The 17,808-nt window shown below is 47.1% G+C and overlaps 1 protein-coding gene across 1 annotated transcript; it reads left to right on the top strand.

Annotated features, from left to right (window-relative positions):
- The first annotated feature begins 3,935 nt into the window (after positions 1–3,935).
- LOC142784742 (uncharacterized) lies at positions 3,936–13,095 on the top strand. The gene is made up of 2 exons (XM_075883241.1): positions 3,936–4,522; positions 13,092–13,095. The coding sequence occupies exons 1-2, from the start codon at positions 3,936–3,938 to the stop codon at positions 13,093–13,095; spliced, it is 591 nt and encodes a 196-aa protein (XP_075739356.1).
- Positions 13,096–17,808: the final 4,713 nt, after the last annotated feature.

Here is a 17,808-nt window from a genome sequence, read left to right as displayed (position 1 = left end):
CTTCCAGTTTTTTAATGTTAGATTTAGTAAAGGGGTCCCATACAACGCAAGAGTATTCTAGTTTTGGTCTTATGTACGTAAAGTAACTAAGTAGTTTTATGTTAGAAGGAGAATTTCTAAGTTTATGTTTTAGGAAGCACAGTTTACGGAAGGCAGCAGAACATACGTTGTCTATGTGTAAGTTCCAAGAGAGGTCATTAGTTATTGTTACGCCTAGATATTTGTAGTTGTTAACCTGTTGTAGTGATGATGAGCCGAGATTATAAGTAAATTGAAGAGGTGTTTTTGAACGAGTTACACAAAGATAAACAGTTTTTTGTGCGTTGAGTGCCATACCATTGTCATTACACCAGTTTAGTATGTTATTAAGACTTAAGTTCAAGTTCTGTTGATCATTAGAACAGGTAATTTGACGAAATAGCACACAATCATCCGCGAACAGTCTGATTTGAGTTCCTGGTAGTACTGTGTTTACAATGTCATTTACATAAATTAAAAATAATAGCGGCCCCAGAACACTCCCCTGTGGCACGCCTGATGTTACAGGAAGAGAGCTCGAATTGATCCCATCTACTGAAACAAACTGTGAACGTTCTGTTAAATAGTGTTGGATCCAGGCAATGAATATGTCGGGTAGATTGATGTCCCTGAGTTTTGCAAGCAGTTTGTGATGAATAACTTTATCAAATGCCTTACTAAAATCAAGGAATATGACGTCCATTTGACCATTTTTATCCAGAGTTTCTGCAAATGAATGAACCACTGAGACTAACTGAGTTACGGTTGAATAACCTTTTCTAAAGCCATGCTGAAAATTAGTTAATATAGAGTTTTGTTCGAGGAATTCCACAACGCGTTTGGATATTACATGTTCAAGCATTTTACATATTGGTGATGTTAACGAGATGGGACGGTAGTTCTCTACGAGTAAATGGTTGCCTTTCTTAAACACAGGAACAACACGAGCCCTCTTCCAGTCACTGGGTAGTTTTGCACTCGACAGCGAACATCGAAAAAGCACAGTGACAAAATGAGCAATACTTTCTGCATAACGGCGAAGAAAAACATTAGGGATATTGTCTGGACCACAAGATGATTTAGTGTTCAACTTCAAGATCATTGCAAAAACACCAGAATATGAGATAAAGTCCACTTCATTAGGCTGAAACACTCTTTTCTGAGGCGTATTAAGACTCGCCTTAGCAAACACGCTATGAAAAAAATTGTTAAAATGCTCTGCAATGAGCTTCAGATCTGTAACTGTATTTCCATCGACTAATATATGTGATACCTGCTTCTTACTATCGCTCAGGAAGTTCCAAAACTTCGTAGGATCATTTTTTAAAAAGTTTGGCAGTGTTGTTTTAAAGTAAAAATCCTTTGACTCGCGCAAAGCACGTGCCAAATTTATTTTAAGTTCATGAATAACAGCTGACTGGGGATTACTCTTTTTCAGCCGTTTTAATTTGCGTTTTAGATGAATGATTTTACGCGTAATCCATGGGGTGCTTTTAGCAATCTTTTTAGATTTGGTTGGTACGAATGAGCTTATACAGTGATGGCACATTCTAGTAAAATGGTTCCATAGGGCGTCAACATCACCCTCATTTTCAATAAAGTCATCATAACAACTTCTCATGTACTGCATAATAGACGCGTCATCGGATCTTGCATAATCCTTGAAGCTTCGAGTGGCTGTGCGTTTGTGACCGACTGAGCTTAATAAAGGAATGGTGACACTTACAAGATGATGGTCAGACAGACCACTTTCAATTAGAACTGTATATTCATAAAAATCGCGGCTTAGGAACGCTAAGTCCAGTATTGCACTAGACGAACCTTGTTCTCGAGTAGGCTGCCTAACCACTTGAACTAGGTCGTGAGTAAGCATGATGTCAAAGACTATGTTAGCATTCTTGTTCGATTTGCGGCTTGCCTGAAGGAGTTCCCAATCAACATTCGGTAAGTTGAAATCCCCGATAACAAAAATTCTTTTACTGCGAAATTGGGTCATATGTTCTTGCAATTTCAGCAAATATTCAGGAGCAGCGTCTGGTGGTCTGTAACACGCGTATAGCACAAAGCATTGATTCCAAAAAGTTATTTTGATACACAAGCACTCGAGGTCAGTGACATCCGCTAAAACAATCGCTTGTATTGAAGGCTTGACAAGGATAGCAACACCTCCGCCCTTATTCGTCCGGTCCTTACGAAAGACACTGTAACTCGGAGGAAAAATTAAGTCATCACTTATTTCATTTCGTAACCAGGTTTCGGTGAATACAGTAATGTGTGGGTCGTATTCGAGTAGTGTGGCCTCAATAGAATCTTTTTTGTTTACAATGCTTCGTGCGTTTATATTTAGGATTCGCAAGTTCTTTTCCTTCGGTTTCGTAGATTTGCGGGTATTCTGATCTACTTGACGAGATAAATGAACGCGTTTAACGGATGTTGAAGGGCCCTCGTGATCACCCCTCACTCTCAATTCTTGTTTTGCTTCTGCGTGTAGCCTCTGGTATTCGGGCGGTTCATGCCCGCATTGCCGTTTTTTCCCAACGGAACTTTATCATTCAAATCATGATCCCAGACGTAAGGCACGTTGTTTATGTACAGTTTATCGAACGCTAGTGAAACCTTCTCTCTTTTGTCACGGTTATGCTTTGCACTAGCCCACAATTTCCTTCGGATGTCGCGAATTCTTTGGGAAAAATCTTCACCAATGGAATAGTCCGTGCCCTTGAGTTTAAAGCCTTTTTTTAGTATTGCATATTTACTTCTTGAATCTAACAGTTTAAGAATGACAGGTCTGGTCGAGTCATCTCGTTGTTTGCCTAGTCTGTGTATACGCTCGATTTGTACGCTCTCAATTTCAAGAATATCCTGAAAAATGCCTTTATTTACGGCAGTTTCAAGTGCGGTGTTAGTTTCATCTTCTTTTTCTGGAAGTCCATAAACGATCAAGTTAGAGCGTCTGCTATAGTTTTCCATGTCGTCTATTTTTGATTCAAGTACTTTTATAGTGTTTTGCATGCAGTTAATTTGCTCTTGAAACAATGCTACCCTTTGTTCGAGAGCGGAAATTGAATCTAATTTTCTTTCAATGTCTCGAAGACGAGATTCCTTGATTTCTTTAATGTCCGAAGCAATTTCCTTAAGCTGTTTAGCAATTTGCGCTGTGTCTGGGCCCGGATTTTCTTCTATGTCGCCTCCAAGCAACAGCAATTTCCTGGCCGAGTAAGTGAGTACGTTTAACATATCACACAGCCGGGGGCACGGCAGCATCAAAAGAAAACGGTTATCGGAGCGAAAGCATTTACCATAATGCCCTCTTACCTGCGCAATCAAGACAAGCGGGTTTTGAGTGATCCGCATGTTTTCGATGCCGCCGTGCCCTGTGGCCGTGAAGTAAGCTGGCAGCCCTTTTATAGCCGGCCAGCACAGTGTCGCCGCCTGTGGTGGTGCTGCGCAGCGCTCCCGGCATCCGAGCTTCTACACGCCTCGTGACTGACCGGTACGCGTGGCCCTCAATGCAACGGGACTGCCGCACCTGGGCACGCACATGCATTCAATGCCAGCGCGCCAAAATCACCCGGCACGTCACGTAGCCACTCGGAGAATTCCCCCTCCCGACGTAACGATTCCAGCACGTCCACATCGACATCATTGGCCTACTCCCACCAGCCGGCCCTTACCGCTATTGCCTCACCGCCATCGATCGTTACACTCGTTGGCCCGAGGGGTTGCCGCTCGAAAGGATCACCGCAGAAGACGTCGCATCAGCCTTCTTCTCTGGCTGGGTTTCGCGCTTCGGCACTCCTCGTCCAGTCACCACCAATCAAGGAAGGCAATTCGAATCTCAACTCTTCAGGCTCCTCGTGCTCTCCACCGGGTTCGAGCGTTCACGGACAACTAGCTACCACCCTTGCACCAACGGGATGATTGAACGGTTTCACCAGCAGTTCAAGGCAGCCATCATGTGCCACCCTCACTCAACCTGGCTCGAAGCCCTCCCCGCCGTCGCTCTCGGCCTGCGCGCAACTTTCAAGCCAGACATTCAAGCCACGCCCACGGAACTAGTCTACGGGGAGCCGCTTCGCCTACCTAGAGATTTCCTCTTCGCTCCGACCTCTGATGTAACCAGCTCGGACCCTGCATACTTTGGCGCTCGACTCCGTCGCACAATGGCCGCGCTGCGCCCTTCACCAGTGGCTCGCCACACCAAGCCGACATCGTTCGTGTTTAAGGACCTGGCAACATGCTCGCATGCCTTCCTCCGCGACGACATCGTACGCGCACCTTTCCAGCAGCCTTACTCCGGACCTTACAAAGTCATCTGTCGTGACGACAAAACATTCACCCTGCAAACCAGTGGAAAAGATGTACGCGTTTCCATCGACTGCCCAAAGCCATCATACATCCTTTTCCAAGAGCCTATCAACCCCCGCAAGCCTCCCGTAATTCACCGACAACAGTCCGCAACGCCTATAGGCTCGCACCCTACACCACCCGCCTTGGATGTCAGGTACGGGTCCCCAAACGTCTTCAACCCTGACGGCTCCTATCTGCGTGGGGGGGAGGTGGGGTGTGGCGAAACGGGTTGGCGCTGCTTCTGCGCATGCGCGTCGCGGCGATGCTTTCAAATACCGGCGCCGGCGATAAGAACACTCTCGCCCGAAAGAAGCAAGAAAACTGCGTGTGTGCCTCGATTCAGCGGCAGTCGTTGTAGAACCTCCAGTGCGGAAACAAAGTTAGGATATCCCACAAATATATTCAATTCGTCCGTGCATTGAAAGAGGTCAGTGAGTTGCGTAATTTGGTTCTTCTTAGCATAGCATTGGGAAAATGCTACGCTAAACCTGGTGGTAATCGCCTCTTAAAATATATTTTAACATATACTAACATGCCTACCATGAAATTTATAAAAAAAATAGCTGAAGCCTATATGTTTTATGCACAACCGATCTGCTCGTTTTAGTCTTCTAGTTTTTCGAGCATTGAAATATACGACGCTAGTGAGACGCATATTTAGCACGCTGAAGACGCTAACAACAGAGTTTCAATGTGGGCTTGTTAGTGATGAATTAGCTAGAAGCTTGTAGTGCGAGGTGAAATACGGAAACGGGAAGGAATAGACTGCGTGGACAGAGAGCTCTATCCTCTCTGTCTATCCCTTCCTCCTTCCGAATATCGCCTCGGGCTACAAATATTCCTGCTAATATCAGTATATTTCTGTGCAACAAAAAGCGGGAAGTATCTCACAGAAGAAAAAAGCAAGACACCCGTTATTTTGTTTTTATAAATAAGTATTGTAGATTTATTTGTCGGGATTCATTAGCCGGCTCACTACAGCTTTCGCTGATGTCACAGTTCATTGCTCCTTCAAATTCTGTATGCTTTTGTTTTCCGAGAGACTATGTAGGCATACATAATGCCAACCATGTAAATATTGGTGCATTGATGCTAACCAACTTCAACTCTGCCCTCTGCCACGTCTACAAGGTGGCACCTAGACAAGGTGTCAGATGCATCAGCTTTGTGTGGCCAGGTCATCGGCAAGGTCCTTCCTCGAGTACTTGTCACTACCATACCGGAAGCCCATTTCGAGGCTTATGGAGCCGTCCGGAATGATATGCACAAGAAAGTGAATTTTATGCAGCGGCTGGACTGGTATTCAAACCAGACAAAATGTCTCCCTTCGAGTCGATGACAGAAGTTTTGCCGGTGCATAGTATTTCAACAAAGACACGGGGTGGATCCGCTCACTAATTCTACTCAATACCAAGCACCAGCGACTGTTTTAAATATCACGTTAACGTGGCTCCCTGTGTTGCTGATGAGCACAATAATTTTCAAGCTGCGAAACTGTATTGATGCGTTCTACCCGGTGTACAAATGTTTTGAACTAAAACTGTTGTAAAGAAGCTTCCGAACACTGAAATTGGTGGAACTTTCAGGTGCCTTCTAGTGGGTCTACCCAAAAGGGATGCCGCTCGCGCTGAGAGCCCGTGCTTGGCGGTTACTGTCGCCATTGTGCTTTGTGCTTGCTCACTGTGGACCGGCTAATAAACGCCTTAACATTTTGGTGGAGAGTGCTGTGCCCTTCAAACATCATCGGTTCACATTCGATGCCCTTGGAGCTTAGATCCCGTACCGTGCCTTCAACCATGCAACAAGACGCCGCCCAGCAAACGCTTCCTCCTGCACCGACGCCATGTTCCGGTGTCCCCCGCATCCGCGACCCACCTGTCTTCACCGGCGCGGATGGCACCGACGTCGAGGACTGGCTCGCCATGTACGAACGCGTCAGCGTCCCCAATCATTGGGACGAGGCAGGTAAACTCGGCAACCTGGTTTTCTACCTCGCGGGTGTGGCCGGCATGTGGTATAACAACCACGCGTCTGATTTCGCAACCTGGTCCGATTTTAAGACCGCTATCACCAACGTTTTTGGCCGCCCTGCCGTTCGTAAGCTGCAAGCCGAGCAGCGCTTACGCGAACGCGCTCAGCAGGCTGGTGAATCATTCACCAGTTACATTGAGGACGTCCTGGACCTATGCAAGAAATCCAACGACAGCATGTCCGAATCAGACAAGATCCGGAACGTCATGAAGGGCATTGCCGATGATGCCTTCACGATGCTGCTTGCCAAAAACCCAGGCACAGTAGCTGAGGTCATCACGCTGTGCCAGAGCTACGAGGAGCTCCGCCAGCAGCGTTCGATGACCCGTCGCTCCACACCACGAGATGCAGGGCTTGCAGGCTTGGAGGCGAGCTGTGACCAGGTGGCACTGCTGGCAGACCTCAAGTCCTTCATACGTGAGGAAATCGCACGGCAGTTCTCTCTCCTGCCCTTGCCCACCCACCGGCTGCTCAACAATCGGCCACTACCAATTCCCCCCCCCATCCGCCGAGCGATTGAGCAGGAAATAGCGGAGGTCATGCCTGCGTACCACCCACAACAGATTCCGGCTCCTGTACCCCCAAGTTACGCCCAAGTGGTCGCCAGGCCACCTCCAGTCGTTCAAGCGCCCGCCCCAATGACTTACGCCGAAGCTGCTGCACGACCTACATCCTTTGCAGCGGGTATGCCGGCTACGTATGTTGACGTGACCTCTCAGACTCAGCTCCAGCACCCCCTGCAGCCTTTCCAGCCACCGTTCCGTCCATCGGCTCTTGCGTCAAGGACAAGACCTACCCCGGCAAACCGATGGCGCACATCTGACAACCGGCCCATTTGCTTTGCCTGCGGTTACGCCGGCCACGTAGCACGTTATTGCACTCGCGTACAGACGCCCCATATCTCGTCGCCTGTTGCTGGCCAGATCAGGCGTACCTATCACGAGGAAACGCCGTCTATGCCACCGCCAACTCGCCTAGCTTCATCTTCTCGTAGGTCACCGTCTCCACGACGTCGTTCCCCGTCCCCCATGCGACCACGTTCAGCTGCTCACGAGCGGGAAAACTAGCCGTCGCAGTCCCCGAGGCAAGGACTGCGATGCTGTCGCATTGTGAAAGCCCTCAGAGCCACCCATCTAATGTCATTGACGTGCTTGTGGACGGTGTTCACGCATCTGCTCTTATTGACACAGGAGCTGCAGTATCCGTTATGGACGAAAAATTTTGCCGCTTGCTTCGTAAAGTGACGACGCCAATTTCTGGATTGTCCCTTCGTACCGCCGGTTTGCAGCGTATCCATCCTACAGAAGAGTGCACAGCTCGCGTTGTCGTTCAGGACGTTCTGTATGTCGCCCAATTCATCATCATTCCCGCATGCTCTCATGACGTCATCCTGGGGTGGGATTTTCTCTCCCGCAACGACGCCGTCATCCATTGTGCCGCCGCCGAAATTGAACTCTCCCCCTTCTCGCATTTGACGCCGGAAGACAGTTCTTCGAAAGTGAGAAGATTCTCGTGAAAGACGATACCATAGTGCCTCCAAGCTCCACGATGGGTGTATCAGTCTACTGCGCTGGACTCTCCGACACAATTGCACTCGTTTCGCCATCCGACCGTGCTTGCCGAAGGAAAGGGTTGCTAGTACCTTTCGTGACCGTGCAAATCACCCAGGGCAACGCCTCTCTTTTCGTGACCAACCCATCCCCGTACACTGTTACCTTGGTTCCAGGGGAATGTCTCGGCAGAGTGGAACCAGTGGATAACGCACAAGTCCTGGACGTACCTGATGACTCGCGTTGTCCCAATTTGCGTACCATCAGTGCTGTTTTCACTTCTGATTCATCATCTCCTGATGTATTTGGCCCTTACATTGATGACAACCTCACATCAATACAGCGTTCCCAGATTCTGAACCTGTTGCGAGAATATCGTTCTTCTTTCGATGTCGGGCGAAGTTCTCTCGGTCGTGCGTCCGCTGTTACGCATCGTATCGACACTGGTGCCCATCCACCATTACGGCAACGTCCCTACCGCGTGTCGCCTGCTGAACGTCGGGAAATTAACGAGCAGGTTGATGATATGCTCAAACGCGACGTTATTCGGCCCTCGGACAGTCCATGGGCGTCTCCTGTTGTTCTTGTTGCGAAGAAAGATGGTTCTGCGCGGTTCTGTGTGGACTACAGACGGCTCAATAAGATCACTCGCAAGGATGTTTACCCACTGCCGCGCATTGATGACGCAATTGACAGCCTTCACGGAGCCGAATTTTTTTCTTCTCTCGATCTGCGCTCGGGGTACTGGCAAGTACCCATGGCTGATGACGCTCGACCGAAGACTGCGTTCATCACACCCGACGGCTTGTACGAATTCAACGTCATGCCGTTTGGTCTATGTAATGCACCTGCGACCTTTGAGCGCATGATGGACACCGTTCTCCGCAACTTGAAATGGCACACGTGCTTGTGTTACCTCGATGACGTTGTTGTGTTCGCTCCATATTTCTCCACGCACCTTCAACGTCTGAAAGAAGTTTTTGCACGTGTCAGCAATGCCGGCTTGCAACTAAATCTGAAGAAGTGCCGCTTTGCAGCACGGCAACTCACCATCCTTGGGTACGTCGTGTCCAAGGATGGCATTCTTCCTGACCCAGCCAAGCTTCGGGCCGTGGCCGAATTCCGCAAACCTGCGTCCGTCAAAGAACTGCGTAGTTTCGTGGGCCTGTGCTCATACTTCCGACGCTTCATACGAAACTTTGCCACGATCATATCACCGCTGACGAAGCTCCTTGGAAGTAACGGGTCCCTCAATTCGTGGTCGTCTGAGTGCGACGACGCGTTCGCGAAGCTCCGCCATGTGTTGACGTCTCCTCCCATTCTACGCCACTACGACCCTACGGCCCCGACGGAGGTGCACACAGACGCCAGCGGTGTAGGCCTCGGCGCTGTCCTGGCGCAGCGCAAACCCGGATTCCCTGACTATGTCGTAGCATATGCAAGCCGTACGCTCACGAGAGCTGAGACAAACTACACCGTCACGGAGAAAGAGTGCCTGGCGATCGTCTGGGCTCTTACAAAGTTTCGACCGTATTTGTATGGTCGCCCATTCGATGTAGTCACCGACCATTATGCACTATGCTGGCTTTCATCATTGAAGGATCCCTCAGGCCGTCTCGCCCGTTGGGCTCTTCGTTTACAAGACTACGACATCCGCGTGCTGTACCGCAACGGACGCCAGCATGCTGACGCCGACGCCCTCTCGCGCTCCCCTCTGCCTGAAGGTGATGTGCTCTGCTCAGTATCCTCGGCTGCTGTTTCTGCCATTAACGTTGACATAATCGCTACCGAACAGCAAAAGGATAATTGGATCGGCCCGCTGATCGATTTGCTCTCTGATCCATCCGCAACGCCATCCACGCGTGCCTTGCGTCGTCGAGCTCGCCATTTCACCATCCGTGACGGCCTTCTACACCGACGCAACTACGACACCGATGGCCGACAGTGGTTACTCGTGATACCCCGCAGTCTGCGGTCAGAGATATGTGAATCCTTTCATTCTGATCCGCAATGCGCGCACTCTGGGGTACTCAAAACCTACCATCGCATTCGGCAACGCTACTTCTGGCGCGGGATGTACCGCTACGTGCAGCAGTTCATTCGCTCCTGCCTCGCTTGCCAACGCCGCAAACCGTCAGCACACACGTCGCCAGCCAGTCTGCAACCGTTACCTTGCCCTGAGCGTCCGTTTGGGCGCATAGGTATCGATTTGTATGGACCACTTCCTCTGACGTCGGCTGGTAACCGCTGGGCCATCGTCGCCGTAGATCATTTAACGCGATACGCCGAAACCACCGCTATCCCTGCGGCTACTGCGCGTGATGTCGCATCCTTCCTACTGCATCGATTCATACTGCGCCACGGTCCACCTCAGGAGCTTCTCAGCGATCGAGGCCGTGTCTTCTTGTCAGAAGTCGTCGAAGCCATTCTCACAGAGTGCCATTCTGTCCACCGCAAAACTACTGCTTACCACCCGCAGACGAATGGTCTCACCGAACGCTTTAACCGCACCCTCGGCGACATGCTTTCGATGTACGTCGCCGCCAACCACACGAATTGGGATACTATACTGCCCTTCGTCACATACGCCTACAACACCGCCCCTCAGAGCACAACCGGGTTTTCACCTTTCTTCTTGCTGTACGGAAGGCATCCCTCACACACTATCGACACAATACTCCCGTACACGCCGGATCCATCTGAATGTGCACCTATTTCTGAGACAGCCAGGCTTGCTGAAGAGTGTCGAGAGCTTTCCAAGACATTTACGACGAATGAGCAAGAGCGGCAGAAGAGTATTCGTGATGGCTCCGCCACTTCTGAGCCCACGTTCCTTCCTGGCTCTCTCGTATGGCTCTCAATCCCGACCTCCGTAGCTGGCCTTTCTTCTAAACTACTCCCGAAATACGAAGGCCCCTACCGTGTCATCGAGCGCACATCTCCGGTCAACTATCTGATCGAACCAATTGAACAAACTTCGGACATGCGCCGTCGCGGGCGCGACATAGTCAACGTGGAGCGCCTGAAGGCTTACTATGACCCGCTCATAGTGACAAGCTGTTAGGTCGCCAAGCGGCTCCCTCTTCGACCCCGCGGTAATTGTAAAGAAGCTTCCGAACACTGAAATTGGTGGAACTTTCAGGTGCCTTCTAGTGGGTCTACCAAAAAGGGATGCCGCTCGCGCTGAGAGCCCGTGCTTGGCCGTTACTGTCGCAATTGTGCTTTGTGCTTGCTCACTGTGGACCGGCTAATAAACGCCTTAACACTGTGAATGATTTGTATCATGTTTAACGTGAAATAGAATAGCTCAAGATACGCTTTTGTCGTCTCAATAATAAATTGCAAGACGGACAACGTATAGACAAATTTTATCTATACTGGAAACTGAAAGTTATAGTCCAGAGGCTACGCTTACGTATGATGTTGTATTAGATGTAAAGTTTTTGTGCCTTTTCTTGCGCCTTTTATGTGGCGTAAAACTGACAGCGATACACATATGTGATATATGCATCGACCGGATGATGGTACTAATGTAGGAGTGAGAAGCAAGAATTGAATCACAACTCCGTACATGCATGGCTCTAAATATTTGACGTAGTAGTTGTGCTGGTAATGACAGATGAATTGACTATACATATTTCTAACCAGCTGGCGCATTATCTTCTAAGATTAGTAAACGCAGTAATTAGGCTCTGGTGAGTCACACGCACTGTCATTTCCGATTTTGCAAAGGAAACCTTCTGAATTTTGCACACCACTTTGGCAAAGGTCACCGGCTGAATATTAGGAGAAAACATGAATGTTTTTTAAGAGTATGCACGTTGTCAGCGCTGAACTTTAGTTTTCTTTATTTAGCGCTGTATAGCGATACGTATACTTTATTTCGTACATTCGGTAAATGTGTTATGACGGATGGTAAAAGTGTAATCCGCCAGTCTGTTGGCCAATTCGCCTGTGTGGGTATAGGTTTGAATATTCCAAGGAGCATCATCATAATCATTTACTTAATAGCGTTACCCTCCTTCCCCATAGTTTTTGGGTCATGCCTCATAGTGGATGTGCGACAAAGGAAAGCCTATCATCTCCAACTTGACATCCAACAATGAACGTGGTGGTCATCTTTTGTTTACTTTCTCGGCACAATTTAGGATTTTTAACAAGGTAAACTACACAGACATACACAAACCAGGTATAAAAGCAAAGCTTCTAATAACAGCTGTACTGCGAAAACACCCAGCTAACATATGCACTCCGTGATGCCGGCGCCATTAAAATATTAGACCAACGTACGCAACAGTTTTTACCTGACAGTTTAGCTCCCTACAAATAGCGTTTTTTTGAACAAGCTGTAGTGAGCGATACAATATAGTTTGAAGCCTGGCCATACGCTAAATGTTGTGACATGAGTCTGACTTGGGGTATTCGACATCTTATATCTGACTGAAGTCGACGGCACTTTTTTTGTACCTTTTTCTCGAACTCTGCGAACAGTGGTGAGCCCACAGCTATGCGCCATGGTGTATACTCTTGTGCAAATAAACTAGTGGCGAAACTTTCATTGAGAGCCCATTGCAAAGACGTGCAGGAGTTCTTCACTTCAGGGGACAAAGTTGCATCACAATGCCCCTTATTCTAACAATACTGATTGTTGGCCTAGCTGTTGTTTGTCTAATGACATGCTTTGGCCGAAAATAACACAAACAAAGTAAAGGAACACACACATACCTCTTGTGCTTGTCGTTGTGTGTTCATTTACTTTGTATTTGTGTTATTTGTGGCCAAATCGTCATTAGACCCCTTATTTTTCCTATTTATCAATGAAAAATATTTAGCAATGAGGAATAAATTCAGATGAATTGATGACGAGTTGCCGAACCAGCCTGTCATTGGTCCCTAGCATTTCGAGGCTAAATATGAGTAATAAGCTGTTTGCAGATTGCAACCTGAAGGTCCCCTTCCCGGCTGCGGTTATGATCAAGGTCTTGCATAGCACTGCACTTTGAACAAATATGTGTAATGATAAACTGTGGCAATGATGCTTTGGCTTTCGCGCTTGACCTGTGCGATCAGGAGGAGAATGAAGACAGAATAAGAACATCCGGCGCTAAGTAATGACACTGTCTCTTATTTCTTCCTTTACAGGTGATACAAGAAAAACAAAACCTTGCTAGCACTCTTAACGCAATGATTAGTTGATTGCTCCTCCCCTCTGCTTTATGTGCGCAAGTCTGGGTCCATGCGTAAAAAGTGATGGCTTGTTGCCACCGTCACCGTATGCGTATCATGTGGACAACATCAAGCAAAAATCGAAGGTTCAAGGACGTATCACGTGACAACCTGAAGCGATAGCGAAATCCCTAATTTGATTGATATGTGGGATTTAACGTCCCCAAACCACCATATGATTATGAGAGACGCCGTAGTACAGGGCTCCGGAAATTTAGACCAACTGGGGTTCTTTAACGCGCACCCAAACTTGAGCACACGGACCTACAGCGTGTTCGCCTCCATCGAAAATGCAGCAGCCACAGCCGAAATTTGATCCCGTGACCTACGGGTGAGGAGCCGACTAGCTTAACCACTAGACCACCGTGGCGGGGCCACTAATTTACATTACATGGCAAAAAATATATTCGTATCTTTTTAAAACTAGTCGTCTCGCTTGCTTTTGATAGCTGCGCACTTTTATTGCGTCTTTAGGGTACGGTATTGCGTCGTCAAGGCCGTATGTTTTACATGATGATTATTGATTCTCTAAGTTTACTGAGTAAGATTATTCTAATGCTTTTTTTTCATAAGCCGAACACAATTTTCATAAGCCCAACACTATACAGTACAAATCGAGACACTAGTGTCACTATGACATTGACAGATCGTGGTACGCTATTATGGAACAATAATTCAAAGCCTTTTATGAATACGGCGTCAACGGCATTGGTAAGACACTCTACTGTTGTCAGCACAGTCACTAGCGGGGGGGGGGGGGAACTTGCAAAGGATAGCCTAGGATACTGGGCATGTTTATGCTGTATATATTCCAAACAGGCAAAAATGGAAACAATGTTTGAAAGCAGACAATAATGAGGTCTTGGAAATAGAATAGGATATTTTGCATAGCGTAAACAAGAGCCACATAAATCAATAACTGTTTTAAGACAGCACCTGTTGAACGTATGAAGCAAAAACTTTTTCTCTAACATTCTCTATAACGACCCATGGGAACAAGTTTGCTAGCATTAAAGAAATGGTTCAAACCTCGGGTGATCAAACAGTTTCCAATATTTTTTTTTCTTGGGGCTGCTTGCTTGATAAATTACAGAACTGACGTACGTACAAAAGCTACCCAAGACATTATGCACGTACTGGCTTACGAATTTTTTTAAAATTACGTGCTCGAAAGCACGTGAGAACCACTTGTGCAAATAAGTTAGGCGGCCAGGGGGACAGAAGGTTAGGTGATAATTATCGCTGCCATTAGCCCAAATGACTGAAGTTAATAGTTTTTTTCCTGGCTGCAGTAAGATGGCATGTTTATATTCTGAAACTTAGCCTGTGGTGTTTGTACACTGTTTCAGTAGGAATATTTTTCTTGGAACGCCTGTGCTCCGAAATATCTGGCTCCGGTGCTTAATTGTCTTTCGCTTGATTACGCATGCAAGAGCGTGAGGGTCACCGCTATGCTCCTCCGTAAAGTGGCGCATCTGTTGCGTGCGCTGTTTAGTGTGTGAGGAAGGTGGAAGCGTAGGTATAGGTAATAACAGGTTTGCCTTCTCGGCTGTCGAAACCAAAAACCGAAAAACCCTTCAACCAGTGTCGTAACACGCAACTGCAAAGCCTCTAATGATAGTGGCAGAGGCCCCGCCGGGGTGGTCTATTGGCTGAGGTAATCGGCTGCTGACCCACAGGTCACGGGATCGAATCGCGGCTGCGGCAGCTGCACTTCCGATGGAGGCGGAAATGTTGTAGGCCCATGTGCTCAGATTTGGGTGCACATTAAAGAACGCCAGGAGGTCAAAATTTTCGGAGCCCTCCACTACAGCGTCTCTCATAATCATATGGTGATTTTAGGGCGTTAAACCCCATATATCAATCATTCATAGTGGCAGATAACATGCCGAGATAACAGGGCGAGCTGAGAATCTGGATGCCAGTGCGCGTGCGTAATAATTACTAGAGAAGTGTGTGTGGTATATAGTGGCCTGAGCTACGCGAATAGCGTGACTGATGTGCGACTACTGTCTCTTTTATTAAAATTAAGAGCAACGACTCCACCAATAATAACTGAAACAGATTTATCGCAGCTAACGCATATTTCCGGCTGCTACGTAAGCTTATTTCGGTCATGCACAAATCTAATGAACACTATACACTTCTCAAGACGTAAGTGCCCTGAAAAGCGTTCAAAATGCTTGCCTTCGGCAGCCACGCAAAGCATGAACCGCTCTCGCGTCGACTCGACGACGCGGCGCACTATTCTGCAGGAATACTCGCACAGGCAGATGTTACTCTGTCCTTCATGTCATTACCATCGCCGGGCTCTGTTACGCAAACTCTATCTTTAACGTAGCCCCAAAAGAAAAAGTCGCGCGGAGAAAGGTCAGAAGGTCTTGGTGGCCAAAACATCGCTCCTGCACGCCCAATTCACCGTTGTGGAAAGCGTCTCTCCAATCATTTCTTCGCCCTAGTATAAAAATGTTGTGGTGCTGCTTGGTGCAGGTCATTAAGGTAAAGACTGCAGACAAAGTCATCAATGACAACGCACAATATTTCTTCTGTGTAAATCTTTCTATTCAAGTTGTCCTAAAAAATCTAGGTCCGATGATCCTATCTCTGAGTATGCCTCACCACACATTCATGCTCCAGTGAATTAGACGGTTGTGCTGCTTCAGGCAGTGTGAATGTTCTTGTGCCCAATAGTAGGCGTTGTCAAGATTAACACTTCTATTCCGGCAAACCAAGCTTAGCTAGTTTAATTTATTCTGTTCAAAAGGTCATTTTCTTGATCAGTTTTGATGAGGCCCCAATTGCAGAAGTCAACTCGCCTTTCAGAGTCCGCCTCGTTTAGGATGAAGGTAAACGTAATATGAATGGAGCTTGTGTTTTCTTAGAAGATTTTTGGCTGTTCTGACGCTGCGACGACACTGATCGGCAACCTGTCGGATGCTGAGCTGTGACATCTAGGTTGCGCACGCGGCAACGACGATTTCAAAGTCTTGGTCGACGATTGCCTTCATGGTCCGTCTTGGAAGAGAGACAGAGCCTGTTGTGCAAAAGCTTCAAAATAGGTTCTTGAAAGTGGACCTTGTTCGATGAAGATAGTGTAGGTCACGAGATGCGTAAAGCCCATTTGCTAATGAAGCATTGTCATTCATTTCAGCCATTGCGAGCTCCACTTCTATTTTTTTGATAGAATACTTCACGCCAGAAGCAGCCATATTAACTCGAAAGAACTCCGCGTGGATTTCCTTCGTAGACCTTCAATGCATAAACGCTGTAGTGCCGGAGTCGCCCTGGTGCAGAATGGTTAAGTTAGCACGTTCATTTAGCACGTTCATTTTTGTGACGAAAAAACGTCATGGTTTTCTGTTAACGTGTTCATCAGGATCATGCGTAACGCTAATAGCGCACCGCGCTGTCACATGTTGATTTCGTCTGCTGAGAGGGCAAGAGTAATTGCTATGATGTATGCGTACGCTTCCACCATATTCACATACTGAACACCACACGCAACAGATTCGTCCTTTTTGGGAGGAGCTTTGCACGGACCCTAACTCCGTTGCATGCGTAATCATGTGAAATAGAATTATACTTTGGAACCGGGTGTGTCGGAGCACAGGCGAGCTAGAAATAATCTTTTACTTGAAACTGCACTAGCACCACTGCCTACCCTTGTTTAATATAAACATGCTAATTTATCGCAGCTGGATAAATGTCAATTCTTTAATTTTAGTTAATTTGGATGCGGGAAACGATAATTATTGTCTAACTTTCTGTTACACTGGCCGCTTAACTCATTTGCGCTAGTTGTTATCAAGTGCCTTCGAGCACCTAAGTTAAAAACAACTTAAAATTTAAGTTTGAACACCAGGTATATCATCAGCCGCAGTGACACCGGTCCCAACTGTGAAAACTTTGATGCGCCAGGAACACTTGAGGACATAGTTTGTGATTGCCCAGCATAGAAACGAACTTGTAGAATAAACTCTGATTTCTTCTACTGAATGATTTCGCAGAAATGTATTTACTGTTGAGACAGTGTAGTTCTTTAGGCCTGAACCCAACAGCATACTTGTGGTCATAAGATCAGTTATAGGCTTTTCTAAAAGCAAATAGATTGTATGCGCGGCTATAACGTTTTTCTCAGCTGGAAAGAATTGTATATACTCCCCTCTTTATCTCACCATCATCATTCATTATCATTTTTCTTCCACTTTCCCCTCCCCTGGTGTAGAGTAGCAGGCTAGAGCATGCTATTGCTGAGGTCGACTTCTCTGGCTTTCTGTACATAAGCTTGCTTCTCTCTCTCGTTTTTCTAAATTCTGATGAACCCACTAATCACTTATTCACACATTTTTTTGCTGTAAGAATTATGGCCTCAAAAGAAGTGGTTTGAAATCTTGGACCTCAGCAAACATTATTTCTAGATTCAGGTCTTTTTCTCACAGCCTTTTTTACTTGAGCTAATAGCGCCATCGCGCAATGCAATACCATCCCTCAGAACTATAATACAAAAGAAACCTTCATTTAAAAGAAAAAAAAAGACGCCAGGCTTGCGCGGAAGGCACACCGCAGTCACAGTGAAAGCTAGAAGAGTGGCCTTTCAGAACCTTTTCTGAACATAAATTGGGTAACTGCTGCA

The sequence above is a fragment of the Rhipicephalus microplus genome, unplaced genomic scaffold, assembly GCF_043290135.1.
Source record: "Rhipicephalus microplus isolate Deutch F79 unplaced genomic scaffold, USDA_Rmic scaffold_15, whole genome shotgun sequence".
Taxonomy (NCBI): Eukaryota; Metazoa; Arthropoda; class Arachnida; order Ixodida; family Ixodidae; genus Rhipicephalus; species Rhipicephalus microplus.
The sequence above is the reverse complement of the archived record's forward strand: the minus strand, read 5'-3'. Positions and strand labels throughout refer to the sequence as shown.